This window comes from Mya arenaria, chromosome 5, assembly GCF_026914265.1.
Source record: "Mya arenaria isolate MELC-2E11 chromosome 5, ASM2691426v1".
NCBI classification, from domain to species: Eukaryota; Metazoa; Mollusca; class Bivalvia; order Myida; family Myidae; genus Mya; species Mya arenaria.
The window spans coordinates 77,656,209-77,672,488 of NC_069126.1; the positions used below are offsets into that span (position 1 = coordinate 77,656,209).

General features: G+C 38.8%; 1 protein-coding gene across 1 annotated transcript; it reads left to right on the forward strand.

The window, feature by feature from the left end:
• The first annotated feature begins 685 nt into the window (after positions 1 to 685).
• On the forward strand, positions 686 to 5,571 carry LOC128234925 (uncharacterized). The gene is made up of 10 exons (XM_052949545.1): positions 686 to 850; positions 1,309 to 1,500; positions 1,867 to 1,941; positions 2,559 to 2,741; positions 2,865 to 2,963; positions 3,244 to 3,354; positions 3,641 to 3,818; positions 3,931 to 4,030; positions 4,394 to 4,549; positions 4,828 to 5,571. Exons 1-10 carry the CDS (start codon positions 778 to 780, stop codon positions 5,359 to 5,361), a joined length of 1,701 nt encoding a protein of 566 aa, XP_052805505.1. The 5' UTR covers positions 686 to 777; the 3' UTR covers positions 5,362 to 5,571.
• The last annotated feature ends 10,709 nt before the right edge of the window (positions 5,572 to 16,280 follow it).

Here is a 16,280-nt window from a genome sequence, read left to right on the forward strand (position 1 = left end):
GGTGACGGTGTCGTCGTCAGGGCATTGTGAGAGCGCTGGTGTCGGTGTCGTCGTCGGGGCATTGTGTGAGCGCTAGTGTCGAGGTCTTCGTCGGTGCAATGTGTGAGCGCTGTTGCCGGTGTCGTCGTCGTGGCACTGTGGTAGCGCTTGTTTGGGTGTCGTCGTCGTGGCATTGTGTGTGCGCTGGTGACGGTGTCGTCGTCGTGGCATTGCGTTGGCGCTTGTGTCGGTGTTGTCGTCTGGCCACCATGAGCGCGCTGGTATCGGGGCATTGTGATAGCGCTGGTGTCGGTGTCGTCGACAGGGCATTGTGATAGAAAAAGCGTTAACCTTCGTCATGACTCAAAAACCGTTTAAGATATCATATGAAACACACGTTGTTACACGTTAAGTGTATAGCAAGGCCCATAACTCTGGCTTGAATGAGTGACGAATTATGCCCTTTGTTTCACTGATAAAAACAACAACATACGGGCTTAAGCTTTCGCTCCGGTGCGCTCTTTTTGAAAATTGTAACTTTAAACGATTCATTTTTAAAGAACCATTCTTTGATGTTGACAACGAGTTTGAAGTACTTATTTATTCTTTGAACTATCGCTTTCATGTCAGGACAATCTCAACAATATTTACCTCGTTTTCAATGCACTTGGCAATATACTTCCTCCTTCTACACACTGGCTATTAAACCAATCTGGACTATGCCCAGTCGGCATTCTTAACATGTGATAGTGGTAATAACTACTCAATGGCTTGCCTTGTTAACCCGATCTTGTAAAAATGCAAAATTTCACCAGAATTATACTTATCGTGATACTATGGAACATAACAGTAACCTTACAACAGGATCACGGTGAGCTTCTTTTGAGATAACTATTATGACCGTTTTCAAAGTTTTTTAATACACCAACCACTCTTTTATTAACTAACCGTTTCACTGTAAAATATATCATTGATTATTAATTTTATTCTTTGCTGATAACTTAATGGCATTACGCCTGAAGTTGTCAATGGAGAACCGCATACCATCCGTAAACCAACGACTTGAATCCTTTTGGAAATTAAATGCAATCTAAGACTCTTAAAATGCTTAAACCCAAGGAGCTTTAGGGGGACTTCGCCCCTCAAAACCTTTACAAGGGCGCTGCCCCTAGACCGGTAAGGGGGCCTATCGCGGCCCCCTTAACTCCTGGCGGAAAAGTGGCGACAACTTTTCAGGACCCAGATGGAACTCTGTTTACGCGTATGTTATTATCACACTTTGTAATTTCATGTTTGTGTGTACTTAAATATACTTGAACATACACTTAGGGCCCAGGGCGTTCCATGTGTCAATGCCGGAAACGTGGCACACTGCCCTGAATGTGTGCAAGGTGACGGACAGCCTTCTGCTACCCGAACTCTCCGACCGACCACTGTTTCAAGACCAGTTGAAGGAGACTATGCAACCCGGGGACTTTGTGTGGATCAACGCCAAGCAGCTAACCATTAACTTTACATATAGTAAGTTTCATTCTCTGAAAACATTGAATATGTTAGTAAATCATGTGAAGATAAATTGACAAGGGTGCCTAAAATTCAGGTTTAACCCTGATTCAGAGCGCTTTAAGCTTCAGACTTTTGTTCAGTTGTTAAGTTTGTTTCTGCTTGGACATTTCCTTCAAAAACCGTTAAAACACATTTTCAAAAGAGGTCTAAGCCCCTGGACCCTGCTTTTACCCCCGTTTTGTTCGGGATTGAATCAATGAATTTACTAAATGCATTAATCGATTTTATTTCGCGCATGCATAAACGGATAACACAGGACTTATATATTAGTTTCAATGAGGCGGATTTGCTTGATTATGTTTGTTATCCGGCTGTTTATAGGTCGAAAGTACCTGCGGCTGGCGTACGCATTTCAGAATCTGACCCTTCAGGACTGTCTGTGTTTTGACGGAAAACGTAAGTTTGTTTCTATGTTTTAAAGCTGCACTCTCATAGATTGACCATTTTCACAACTTTTAAAAAAAATCTTGGATGAACACAATTTTGCTTAAACTGGAAACCATTGATAAAATACTGGTGACAACATATCAGATCACAGTATTGAAAATTTTATTGCTAATATTTTATAGCTAAAGGCGTTACGAACGCTTTAAAAAAAACGAGCTTTTCAGCATAAACTATATTTTTGGAATGTATATGTTAAAAATTGCAATCTGATCTTTTGTCGGCAGGCATATTTCACTGGTTCTTAGACAATAACGCAAACATTGGCTCAATTTTTAGACGAAAAATCAAAACTGCCCATCTGTAAGAGTGCAGCTTTTACTGTCCATCGAACAAATAATTCTTATCTCACAAATAGTTCGCCAATATTGTCATTGTTTTTTGAAAAATACATGTATTTGCCGGACCCGCAAGAAAGTATTACTGTTATAACTTCTTTAGAAATACCGAATTATAGGATTTTCGTAATTTTCATACAACTGTGATTTCTGATGCAACACAATAAAACAATGTTCACCCTGTCTTAGCCAATGAACTCGGATACAATTAAGGTGAATCATATGATCAAGGTTATTCTCTGTGTGGGACTGGTGGTGCGCGGATCAGCTGGCGGGAGGCGGCCGGGACTTGCGGGTCTATGGGTACCTGGCAGGCCATAGAGCCGTCAAGTGTACAGCGCATCGTCGGCTTGCTGAAGGATGAGATGCCCGTCTGGCTACAGAAGTACAGGAACAATATCCTCCCGGAGACTGGTAAGTCATTGTAGTCTCACCGCGTTTTCGTGAACAAAGGCCGCAGAAAATTGCTCTACATTGGACAGACATGAAGTGTTTTAAAACGTGTTTTGTAGACGCGATTTTGTTTTTGTCTTTTAGAATCCGATCTGTGTATTGGACTGGAGAGACAGACGGACGGATCGTTCGCCGACCGGGTGGACAACTGCTCCAGCAAGCATTCATTTTTCTGTGTCAGGGGTAGGTGGACTGGAATGGAACTGTTTATTAGAAAAACTTCCGCCTGAACCTTACCATAAGAGGATTATTTATGAAACAAATACTGTTGCTACTTTCATATATAATTAATATTCTTTTACCAAGTTTAAAATTAGCCACGTGGCATTGGGGGTTATGTACACATCGGCATCGAGATATATATTAATTGAATTCAACCTTTTTAATCCATTATGTTTTTGTTCTTGTTCACGACTATTAATCTATATGATTTAACAATATATTATATTTCTGTACTTAACAGACCCGGATAAGTATTCTCCGACCCTTACCCGTCTGTCGGAACCAGTTTCCGTGGTAACGGGCCATGGCGACCATGGCAACAAGAGCGTCCCTGTAGATGAACACCCAAAAGGTACATAACAAAGACTGGTCATCATCAACTTAACAGTTATCTATACATTATTAAACCCATTCTGAAACGTGTGAATAGAAGAATAACATGTTACGTATAAATGTATCAAACATGAAGCAATATTAAATAGCAACACATATTTATTTACTATCCTAATAACATATTATGCTATACATCTAATGTAAATGCTGTATTAACAAAAACTTTGGGTAAGCCTGTATAATTTTGCCCTAAAGATACATGTCTTCAACATATAACTACATTTTTGAATATGCTTTGTCTACAGACAGAGAAAGCAATGCAGACAACGAGGACACTGCTCGCCCCGGTCTGGTAGTTGGTGTGGTTGGCGGGTTGGCGGCGTTGCTGGTGGTGCTCCTTGTGGGGTTCGGCGGCCGCTACGTTCTCCGCCGCTTTCGCCTTAGACAACAGTACAGGAAGAGTCGCCGCAGATACAACGATAGGTAACGTACAGACTTGATAAAGAGTGCGTGATCTGCTGAAATGATGATGATGGTGATGATGATGATGATGATGATGATGATGATGATGCCTTAAGCTCTTGGTAAATTCCAGAAAGACGACGCTCAGTTCTCGGTCGGAAGCTGAGACCCGCCGGGATATGAGCCGGCCATCCGTGCAGAGTTCCGGGTTCACAAAAACCGCCCTCAGCGAGGTAACGAGTATCCTGCAAACTATTTATCTTAGTTAGGAAGTGTCTTATTTATTTTTGAGGAAATGGCAGATTAGTTGATGGGTTTCATTTGTGAAACTGTCATTATAGATCAAATGTACATAATCCATTGCATAATCTTTAAAAAAATTCTTTCTTCAAAATGATTTACAATAATTTTGAGATGACTAGCTTAATGCCATGTCACTCTACAAACGAATGCTAGGATTAACATCTACTGTACATTGTTCTATTGACTACTTTTTTGTCAACCTAAGAGATATATTAATTATGTGTTCATATAGTTTAATACACATATGGAGATGGCAAGCGCATGCAACACACTGCAAAAATGACTTCTTTCAGGGAGAATACGAGAAGAGCTACTCTACCCTACAGAATGACGTGGTGCGACAGTGTAAAACCCGGATGATGAGTGACTTGCGGGGTCGGGATTCCCAGGCGCCCCTTAAACCCTACCACAGCATGGACGGGCTCAATAAGGAGGGAGACGCGCTGCAGGTTGTATTCCTTGATTCCGTCGTTTGATAAACGTGTGTAGATGTTAATATCAAGTACTTGTATTTTGGAACAAGCACAAGTATTTTAGTCATTTAAACGTGTTTCTTTGTTTTTGTTTTAGGAAATAATCATTGATTCATTAGAGAATATTTTTACGTCTGGTTATTCGTTCTAATGCGTGTCATCAATTGAAAACAAACTAATTAAAAATGTTTGCTGTTAAAGAGAATAATTGTTTATTTTTGTTTTGACCGCTTTATCGTCTGTTTGTACCCAAGGAACTGGACGGGTATGAGGACTACAACCCTCAATGTACAGACCTCACCCTTGAGAACGGCCGCCTCCATGTGGCCGGCTTCCCCGCGCCGGATCAGGAAATGTACGAAAACACACGTCCTGTTAAACAGAAGACCGCAAATATTGTTAAAAAAGCGAACGGCCGTTCCCAAGAAGATGCCGCGACACCAGCGCTTCCGGGACACAAGATGAAGGTTCATGGAGTAAGGAGCCAACGCGGTGACAATTATGATGACCCTAGAGCAAGAGTCGAGACTTACGACATTCCGCCGAAGAGACAAAAAGGACGATTCAGACTCCAGAAAAACAGCAATAAGAAGACCACTACCAACATGGAGGCGGAGCAAACGCAACTGTTAAGGACTAAAGAAATGGTCAAGGACGTTGCTACCATCGATGACCTTGACGCGTACGAGAATTCCAGCACACCCACTGTCGGGAGGAAAGAGGTCAACTCGATTGACGACCTGGACTGTTATGAGAACTATTTGTTGACCCAAAAAGAAGCCCAGTGACATTTGCAGACGCTGTGTATATATACGAGTATGTATCGGATAACGTGTATAGAATTAGTGTAAATAATTTGTTTTTAAATATATGTTATATATTTTTTTTTTAATATGCATTGTTACTACTGGTTTTAACTTAAGGTTTTAACACAGTTCGATGTAATTTTGTTATTTGTTTGATATGGACATAAATGTATTATTATTTTGTTTTAAAAATGTGTAAGTTTTGATTAACAGATAGTATAAGATTTACCACTTTGAAAGGGACCTTCGATCACGTCAGTCTTGCTTAACAAATTATATGCGACTCGTATGGAACGCAAAATCTAAATTAATTCAAATATTTTAAAAGCTTTTCAACTAATTAGAGAGCTCCTTGAATAGTAAGAGACCCCTTCAACTGATTTGAAGATCTCTTTAATCCATTTGAAGAAGTCTTATATTATGTGCTACTATCATTATATAAATATTGCCAGCATGACATCAATTGTTGTTCTCACTAGTTAAATGTTCAAATCAAATTGAAGAAAAGAGAGCTCTAATTCAGTTAATGAGGGAAAATGGATGGTAGATATCGCCAGTTCTAACATATCAGTACTTATCAATAATTGATTTGAAGATAGATCTCTCTATATATTCTATTAATATAGATATCTCTATATATTCTATTAATATAGATCTCTCTATATATTCTATTAATATAGATCTCTCTATATATACTAATAATATAGATCTCTCTCTATTCTATTAACATAGATCTCTCTCTCTCTATTCTATTAATATAGATCTCTCTCTATTCTATTAACATAGATATCTCTATATATTCTATTAATATAGATCTCTCTCTCTATTCTATTAACATAGATCTCTCTATATATTCTATTAATATAGATCTCTCTCTCTATTCTATTAATATAGATCTCTCTATATATTCTATTAACATAGATATCTCTATACATTCTATTAATATAGATCTCTCTATATATTCTATTAATATAGATATCTCTATATATTCTATTAATGAGCTCTCAATTGTTGAAAGCATTCATTTGGCTAAATTGAACAAAAGAACGCAATATATAACTTTGATTTGGTGATATGTCCAATTTAATTAGAGAGGTCTCCCATTTAATCGGTTATAGCTCTAATTCAAGTCAAGAGCTTTTCAGTTCAGTTAATTTGGATACATCTTCAATTCAATTGGTGATCGAGGTAAACAAATGTGTGATTTAACAGGTGTTCGGTAATTATAGACTGTTCGGATTTACAAACTCAACCAGTACTGGATGAAGCGTCGGGTCTGTTTATTTTGTTTTTAGATTTGTAGAGAAATCGAAGGAACCTAAGAATATCAACCAACTACAAATAATGTTGAAGTATGTCTTTACTATAATATTTATAAACCGGGGATAAGTGTACTCGTTTTTAAGATCGGAATATCATAAAGTACACGTATTGAAGATGCACTATTGCCAATGATGAAACATTCAGGGACAGGTAATCCAGTCAAAGCATAAACACATTTAATTAATCGATTAAAATTATAAGCGAACAATCTGACGTCATTTTCATGACGTAACACATTGATGAAATCAAAATGGCGACCAAAATAAGTTTGTTTATCTTCTTTACCCTTTTAACAATTGTACACACGAAGATACACCATCATAAACGGTTTAATACCAGAAATATAGGTAAGCCCACGGACGCATTAATGTCAAGAGTTATTTTTAAGCCAAATAGTTCATATAATCTACAGTAGAATGCCTGCTGTAAAAATAGATGTTAGTTTGAATTACAGAGATCTACAAAAACATACCTACAATGATCATGATACAACATACAGTAAGGAACAACTATAAACAGCGTATCAATGAAAAGGTTATTTTTATTATTATATAAATACAGTCGCGTAAAGGATTCTGGGTCACTAACGACAAACCCATAGCTGCATTATTATTCTGAGGGACATATGAATTAATCTATACATGTTTAGATACCTGTGGGCTAGATTTCATTACACCCACATCAATGATTCATGGTGAGCTTTCGATAACCCATCAACTGTCAAACACATGAATGACTCATTTAATATTTTGAAATATTCATTTTTTTGTTGAAACCTTCATTTTCCCCAAAAATTAAATACAGATTCTGTGAATGAATAAAAAAATGCAACCAATTTCGTAAAATTGAAAACTGTTGGTAAGACAATGTATGAAATAAAGATTTAAAGATGAAATAATTATATCTTAAACATTGCTGATAAGCATACTATATTATAAACATAAGCAAGTACGGCTTTAATACCAGGCAAATTCAAAGCACTAAAAGTGCTGAACGGCTTGAGTGATGATTCCTTCTATGTGATATTCAATAAAGATTAAATGAATGATAGCATGGCATCGTCCGCTCGCTCTCAAGCCTGCCCGTCCACTCACTCACTACTCAAAACCAACCCACAACCCAGCCCACACACCATACTGATCCAGTGTATTCCATGAGCAGCAGAATATATCGGGCATCATAGCACAAGGTGGTTTTCAGATTCAACTAATTTTTTATAGTAGTGTGTAATTCTATAATGCTTATTAGCTTTAATTTTAACAATTGTAGTAAAAGAAGATAATTTCTATTCAGATCATAGCTTAAACAAAGAGAGTAAAACAAAATATTTACAAATGTTTTTACAAATGTACATATTTAAACCAATTATCCATAACAACTCTTTATGGAAATCATTAGAATGTTCATAGCATATGACTTACATACGCAGGGGTTGATGAACGCCAATATACGTTTGCACAATCTGAGGTATATAATAATGGATAATGATATAGGCTATATTTTCTTCCATTTTACATACAATGCTACTGTGTATATATGTAATCCATTTAGCTAATTTCACTGCTAGAGCAGTGCAGACAGAAGGGAGAAAACCGCACTGAATTATTTATGTAATGTACATCTGAATTCCCTCCCCTGTAGTATCTTATTTATATAATTATTAAGCAATATAGTTCTTATGGGGCTTCAATGAGTTTTCCAGTTGATAGGAGTCTTTCCTTTCATATGTGTGCTATATACTACACATGTTTTACTGTTAATATACACAAACTATTACACACTCTAACATGAACTTATTTTTAAGTTAAAAATTATTCAAGGTATGTTTCAGAGACTGATTTTCATTAAAATCGGGTACTTTTGAATATGATGTTCAACTGCACATGGACTCAGTTGTTTTTATACCCCCCAAAACAAAGTTTGGGGGGGGGGTATACTGGAATCGGGTTGTCCGTCTGTCCGTCTGTCTGTCCGTCTGTCCGTCTGTCCGTCCGTTTTTTTTGTCCGGGATTCATCTTTGTCGTTATTGAACAAATCTTTTTCAAACTTTCAAATATTAATGACCATGATGTAAACCTGTGCCTCCGTGGATTTGGTCGCATGATCCTGAGTGGAGTTGTGGCCCCTTAATGAGTTAAATTGGGCAAAATTAGCTTTGTCCAGGATTCTTCTTTGAAGCTATTGAGCAAATCTTTTTCAAACTTTCAAATATTAATGGCCATGATGTAAACCTTTGCCTCCATGAATTTGGTGGGAGTCACATGATCCTGAGTGGAGTTGTGGCCCCTTAATGAGTTAAATTGGGTAAAATTAGTTTTGTTCGTCCTACTCCTTCGTCATTTTTGAATGAATCTTTTTCAAACTTTTAGCCATGGTGAGAACATTTGCCCCTGTGATTGTGGTTGGAATCACATGATCATGTCTCCAATTATGGCCCCTGAATAAGTTAAAATAGGCAAAAATTATACAGCTTTGTCTAGCCTAATCCTTGGTCATTTTTTCTCATTTTTTCTATAAATCTTTTTCAAACTTTCAGATGTCAATGACCATGATATGAACTGTTGAATATGTGATTTGGTGCACCTGTATTAATCAGAATGTTTGCATGGCCTTAAAAAGACCTTTAATTGATTTTGTCCTTAAAAAGACCATCAAAAGTCCTGAAGTTAGGTGCATACAGGCCTTAAATTTGTTACAATATTCGCTTTGGTGGCCTACTCCTTTGTCATTTTTCAATATATTTTTCTCAAACTTTCATCTATCCATGACCATGATGTGAACCTTTGTATATGTGATTTTGTGCACCTGTATTATTTCCTTGGTACTCATGTGTGGGGGGGAGGTGGTGGGGGTGGGTAAACAGAAATTGGGTTGGCAGACTGTCAAATTCACCCGTCCACCTTCATTTTGGAATATCCTGTCAGGAGTCATGACCCCTTTATGGTGAAAATGAGAGAAACAGGTTTGTTATCTCCCCTGAGGTGGGTGGGAGTGGGGTAATATTCGCTTTGGTGGCCTACTCCTTTGTCATTTTTCATCATGACCCCTTTATGGTGAATATGAGAGAAACAGGTTTGTTATCTCCCCTGAGGTGGGTGGGAGTGGGGTAATATTCGCTTTGGTGGCCTACTCCTTTGTCATTTTTCAATGTAATAGGTATTCTAAATAAACTAAATAAATGTATTGCCTTGTGCTTTCTAATGATACCATAACTAAGGCCAGGGCAAACAACCTAGACAGGGAAGGGTTGGGGGGTATTCGTTAGCCTTTGGCTTACAGTTCTAGTTTTTTGTGGTCTGTTACAAAAGTCTTGAGCTTAAGTCTAAGCCTAATAATGAAAATAGTCATAGCACTGTCAGCTGCCATTTAGTAGCAGTGTTTTTCAAATTGTCAACAGTTGTATTACAGTAAGACACCAAAGGCTTGATAATAAAGTGACATGGATCCGAAGCACCGTACAACCACCAACTTCATGTTGCTCTTGCCATAGATATGTATTTGGTACATACTTACCACTAGTTGCAGCATTGACAGTATCTCTATCATCTAGCATTGATCTTAAAAAATCCCATGGTCCATGTCCCACAGGTTCGCCTGATTTTCATCTGTCATCATACTGTGGAAGCTAGAACCAAACGAATCCGATAGAGACATCCAAACCAGACAAGTAAGACCCATCTACAATTGCAAGTCATTCACTGAACTTTTGAACTTAATTGATTCGGAACTACCCCCGGTTTGGAACTCATTACTTAACTGTACTTCAATCAATACCTAATACATGTGATGTTTACTGCTTTCTATGTTTCTGTTTCCCGAGAGACCCTTAAACCCCTTTAAAGAATTCCGAAATTATGCATTTTTCATATATGTTTTTATCCAGGCATTTTAAAACCAGAATTTTAAACTAGTATAAGGAGTCCGTTACCAAGGTAAAACCAGTATTGATAAGACAAGTAGTGTAACGAGTTCGTTTCCAAGGTAAAACCGGTATTGATGAGTAGTGTAACGAGTCCATTTCCAAGGTAAAACCGGTATTGATGAGTAGTGTAACGAGTCCGTTTCCAAGGTAAAACCGGTATTGATGAGTAGTGTAACGAGTCCGTTTCCAAGGTAAAACCGGTATTGATGAGTAGTGTAACGAGTCCGTTTCCAAGGTAAAATCGGTATTGATGAGTAGTGTAACGAGTCCGTTTCCAAGGTAAAATCGGTATTGATGAGTAGTGTAACGAATCCGTTTCCAAGGTAAAATCGGTATTGATGAGTAGTGTAACGAGTCCGTTTCCAAGGTAAAACCAGTATTGATGAGTAGTATAACGAGTCCGTTTCCAAGGTAAAACCGGTATTGATGAGTAGTGTAACGAGTCCGTTTCCAAGGTAAAACCGGTATTGATAAGTAGTGTAACGAGTCCGTTTCCAAGGTAAAACCGGTATTGATAAGTAGTGTAACGAGTCCGTTTTCAAGGTAAAACCGGTATTGATGAGTAGTATAACGAGTCCGTATCCAAGGTAAAATCGGTATTGATGAGTAGTGTAACGAGTCCGTTTCCAAGGTAAAACCGGTATTGATGAGTAGTGTAACGAGTCCGTGTCCAAGGTAAAATCGGTATTGATGAGTAGTGTAACGAGTCCGTTTCCAAGGTAAAACCGGTATTGATGAGTAGTGTAACGAGTCCGTTTCCAAGGTAAAACCGGTATTGATTAGTAGTGTAACGAGTCCGTGTCCAAGGTAAAACCGGTATTGATGAGTAGTGTAACGAGTCCGTGTCCAAGGTAAAACCGGTATTGATGAGTAGTGTAACGAGTCCGTGTCCAAGGTAAAATCGGTATTGATGAGTAGTGTAACGAGTCCGTTACCAAGGTAAAACCGGTATTGATTATTAGTGTTACGAGTCCGTTTCCAATGTAAAAGCGGTATTGATAAACAGTGTAACGAGTCCGTTTCCAAGGTAAAACCAGTATTGAGAACTGGTGTTACGAGTCCGTTAGGTAAAACCAGTATTGAGAACTGGTGTAACGAGTCCGTTACCAAGGTAAAACCAGTATTGAGAACTGGTGTAACGAGTCCGTTACCAAGGTAAAACCAGTATTGAGAACTGGTGTAACGAGTCCGTTACCAAGGTAAAACCAGTATTGAGAGCTGGTGTAACGAGTCCGTTACCAAGGTAAAACCAGTATTGAGAACTGGGGTTACGAGTCCGTTACCAAGGTAAAACAAGTATTGAGAACTGGTGTAACGAGTCCGTTACCAAGGTAAAACCAGTATTGAGAACTGGTGTAACGAGTCCGTTACCAAGGTAAAACCAGTATTGAGAACTGGTGTAACGAGTCCGTTACCAAGGTAAAACCAGTATTGAGAACTGGGGTTACGAGTCCGTTACCAAGGTAAAACCAGTATTGAGAACTGATGTAACGAGATCGTTACCAAGGTAAAACCAGTATTGAGAACTGGTGTTACGAGTCCGTTAGGTAAAGCCAGTATTGAGAACTGGTGTAACGAGTCCGTTACCAAGGTAAAACCAGTATTGAGAACTGGTGTAACGAGATCGTTACCAAGGTAAAACCAGTATTGAGAACTGGGGTAACGAGTCCGTTACCAAGGTAAAACCAGTATTGAGAACTGGTGTAACGAGTCCGTTACCAAGGTAAAACCAGTATTGAGAACTGGGGTTACGAGTCCGTTACCAAGGTAAAACCAGTATTGAGAACTGGGGTTACGAGTCCGTTATTTAGAACTGGTGTAACGAGTCCGTTACCAAGGTAAAACTAGTATTGAATGTACGTAAAACGGACCCGCTTCCCAGGTGAAGCCAGTATTGCTGTCTGCTATAACGGGACAATTTCCTAAGGTAAACCACTATTGCTAACCAGATGTAATTTAATGAGTCCGTTTCCTAGGTAAACCTAAATTTGCTCTCTTGTACAACAGGTCCGTTTTCCAGGTTAAACCAGTAACTAATATAACGAGTCCGTCTCTTAGGTAAAGCTTGTATTGCTAACAATTTTTAAAATAAATTATTTCCTAGGTTAAACAAGTATTTCTTACTAGTATAACAGGATCGTTTTCTAGGTTTAACAAGTATTGATAACTTGTACCAAAAGTCCGTTTCCCAGGTAAACCAGTATTGCTTACCAGTATCCGTTTGCGAGCACCTAAAGGTTAAACAACGGACACAAACAAGGCTTTGCAGGAGGCCTTGAGGAAAATATTCGCGACTTTAGCTATTTTTCAGTCATATTACATTATATAATTTTAAGCTATTCTATGATGCTTCCATTCTCGACATACTCTTGGGAAACTTATTGGAAAATGTTGCAATTTTGTTGAATTTGTAAGTCGCCTTATTACGGTACCACCTATAAAGGATAAAAAATCCCTTGTAACTATCTGATTATTTAACTCCGTCCAAGCGGCTGACCAGATCCCAGAGTCATCAACATCTGCCATCGCCACTACAGCTGTACCCATCAAAGGGCCGCCACCTTCAGCCACCGAAACTTCCATTGTCACAACAGCTGTACAAGTAGCAGTGCCGCCACATCCAGATTTCACAACTACCATTGCCACCACAGCTGTAATCACCACAGGGCCGCCACATCCAGCGACCGCAACTACCATTGTCACCACAGCGGTACGTACCACCATACAAATTATTACATGCCAGCAAAGGTTGTCTTTTCCCGTTATCGGAAAGGTTACGTTTTGGTCTTGCTTAAGGTGACAGTGACTTTTGAGATCTATAGAACTATTACTTTTGAATCCGTTAATTGTTACTAATCATTCTTTCGGTTTCGCATTCAGGATCCCAAATCCCCGACATACAAGCCTCAGCCTAAGTCGCCAAAATTGTCGGGATCCCACACGGATACGCTGGTGAAGCCCGCTAGAGAGCCGCCCAATGGAATTGTTACACCATTCCATGGATCTGGAGGTAGAAATTGAGCTGTTGTACAGAACTTTAATTTGTTTGTTTTGGTCTTCGCGTAAGTCACTTAAATACATAGCCTTCGTAATAGTTTTCAAAAATGTGACCGTTGACTCATTTCTCAACAGAGGCGGACCCCTGCCAGCGATATCCTTGTAAAAATGGCGCCACCTGTCGTTCCGACTTCGACCGCACCGCCAGCGGAGTTTTCCAATGCGCATGCCCTCTGCACTTCCGGGGAAAGTTTTGTCATGAAAGTGAGTTATACCGACCAAACTAATATAATCCATTAAGTAATGTTATATAATCTCATTATGTTTTACATTCGTTAAAAATTGCAATAATATAATGCTGCAAATTAAAACTCTTCATATTTTCTTTTTGAAAATCTATACAGTTAAATGTTTAGTAAAATGTATGCATAAAGAATTAAACAGTCAGTACAATCCATTTATATATATTGTAACCTTAAATGAAATAAAATTTAATTAATTGTTAACCTAGCGATATTTAAATTTTATAAACTCAATTAGCGAGTAAAGTGGTCCTGAATCCTTAATGTTTCCTAGATATGGGAAGCTGTTTGGATGCAGGGTGCCGCCAAGTAAAAGACTGCGTGTCCACACCGTCCGGGTCCGTGTGTATCTGTGCCGGCGATGTCGGCGGCCGCATGTGCATCCTGGATGCGGCTATGCCTTCAGAATGGGGTAAGACACAAGAATACCCGATCAATTTCCTTTTTCGTTAGGCACTCGCTTACGTGTATGTAAAATGATTGTTTTATGACTTAATACAGTGTGACAAATTATTAGGCGTGTGATATCTAAGACACTGACGGCTAGAACCCTTTAATTAATGTTTACATATGCTCAAATATTGTCTTTAAGTCCACGATTTTGAATAGAGTAACGCGTTTCAACAAATGACTTTTAAAAACTTAAGTTATCCTTTAGTGAGTCCTTGTGGGCGTGTGGTTTTGTTGTCAGTTTTCTAAATTTTCCTTGACTATACCGGTGACGGTTCGCTCACCACTAAAACCAGAATATGTTTTATACTTCTTTCTGCAATTTCGGTATGAAAGAGTAAAATGATTATGTATTTAGGGGAAAAATGATGCGACATCATGAGCGAGCCCCTTTAAAGCTCATTCACGCATGGATACACACCTAAAGGATACAATATATCGTTTATAACCAACTAAAGATCTAGTTTCCACAGTTTCGCCATGTAGTAAACTACTGAAGTTGTTTTTATCAGAGCAAGTAAAGCAAGTGATCAGTGAGCGGTCAGTGAAGGGCGGGGAGATTGTTCTGGGGGCCACCCTTGGTGTTCTGGTTCTGGTCATTACCGTCCTGTGTCTACACTGTCGCAAAGTGGGAACCAGAAGGTAATTCAAGCAAAGACAATCAGTTGTCCGATAATAGGATTTTTTTGTAAATTAATAAAACCAACAATTACAGTTAATATCTAAAATAGTAAACGACTAGTCAATTTTGCCTCGAAGTGACCACTTGACTTTCTGCAGTCTGTAAATCAATAAATCACTCGTTTAACTCCAAACAATTTAAGGACGGAGCTCCGCGCCAAGTACCAGGAGGCCCTTGACAGGAAATGCCTCCCGTCCGCGCCTCCCCCTGATTGGCTTGATGTCAGCCGCGATATAGTTAGGCGGACGCTCTGCTGCGGATCGAAGTCCAGCTTCCCCGACAGCTACATGCTGGAACACAAGTCCGTCCACCGCCAGTCCAGCAGAAGCCAACGCGACCTACAGGAAAAAGAGGGTACTATTATAAAACTGGAAAATACTTGTTTTCTCTAACTTATGTTTTAAATACTGTTTTCAAGTAGTAAGTTAAACAGTTGTGTACTCTAGATGGGTAATTGGACTGCGTACTGTACTGTTTTACTTACTGTCAAATATTTAAAGAATATTTTAATAATGGCCAGTCATTGTTCTTAGAATACCAAAATGGTATTCTCACTTTGAATGAATAAGCATTACGTATTTTAACAATGAGGCCCTAAATAATCAAATGAAGAACATGACAGCACTGACAGAATAATGTTTTTTTTTATTCCAGAGGAGCTCCAGCGCTTGTTGAATTCCAAGACTAGTCTAATTTTAGACAAGAAGCGTTCAAGCACAAGCAGAAAGGGATCAAGAGCTTCAGTTTCGCTATCAATACATAGGACGCCTTCAACAGAACTGTCAAAAGAGCCCATGTCGGGACACAGTAGCAGCAATCTGACCAGAAACTCCTTACATACATCGAGGTCAAAGTATCCCCCCGATCCGAGAAAGATAAGACTCAGTGCACACTCGCTTCAGAAAATGCAAAGACCTATCAGGAGAAGGTCGCAGTACCAATCGTTAAATTTGTACACAAGTGATGATACGAAATTGTCTCAGGCACCATCCACAGCCAAACACACTTCTTTGAATATTCAGAGAAGGCTTAGTAACAATGACCACATTTATAAGTCAGGGAGATTTGACAACCAACAACAAACTATCAACCTTCCATTCAATGCGCCCGACTATTCAGGTAATCCCAACGTGAAACGTAAGTCCTATACACAGGAGCAACACAAGAGAAAGTTTACCATAGAAGACATAGACGATGCTTTGAACCAGGTATCATTGGAAAATGA

What these genes read in the sequence shown, in the direction of transcription:
- LOC128234925 (XM_052949545.1), top strand. Translation starts at nt 778, where the DNA reads ATGCAAAATTTCACCAGAATTATACTTATCGTGATACTATGGAACATA. An exon ending in AACCTTACAACAGGATCACG is followed by an intron (nt 851 to 1,308) that starts GTGAGCTTCTTT and finishes ACATACACTTAG; the next exon opens with GGCCCAGGGCGTTCCATGTG. An exon ending in TCTGTGTTTTGACGGAAAAC is followed by an intron (nt 1,942 to 2,558) that starts GTAAGTTTGTTT and finishes CATATGATCAAG; the next exon opens with GTTATTCTCTGTGTGGGACT.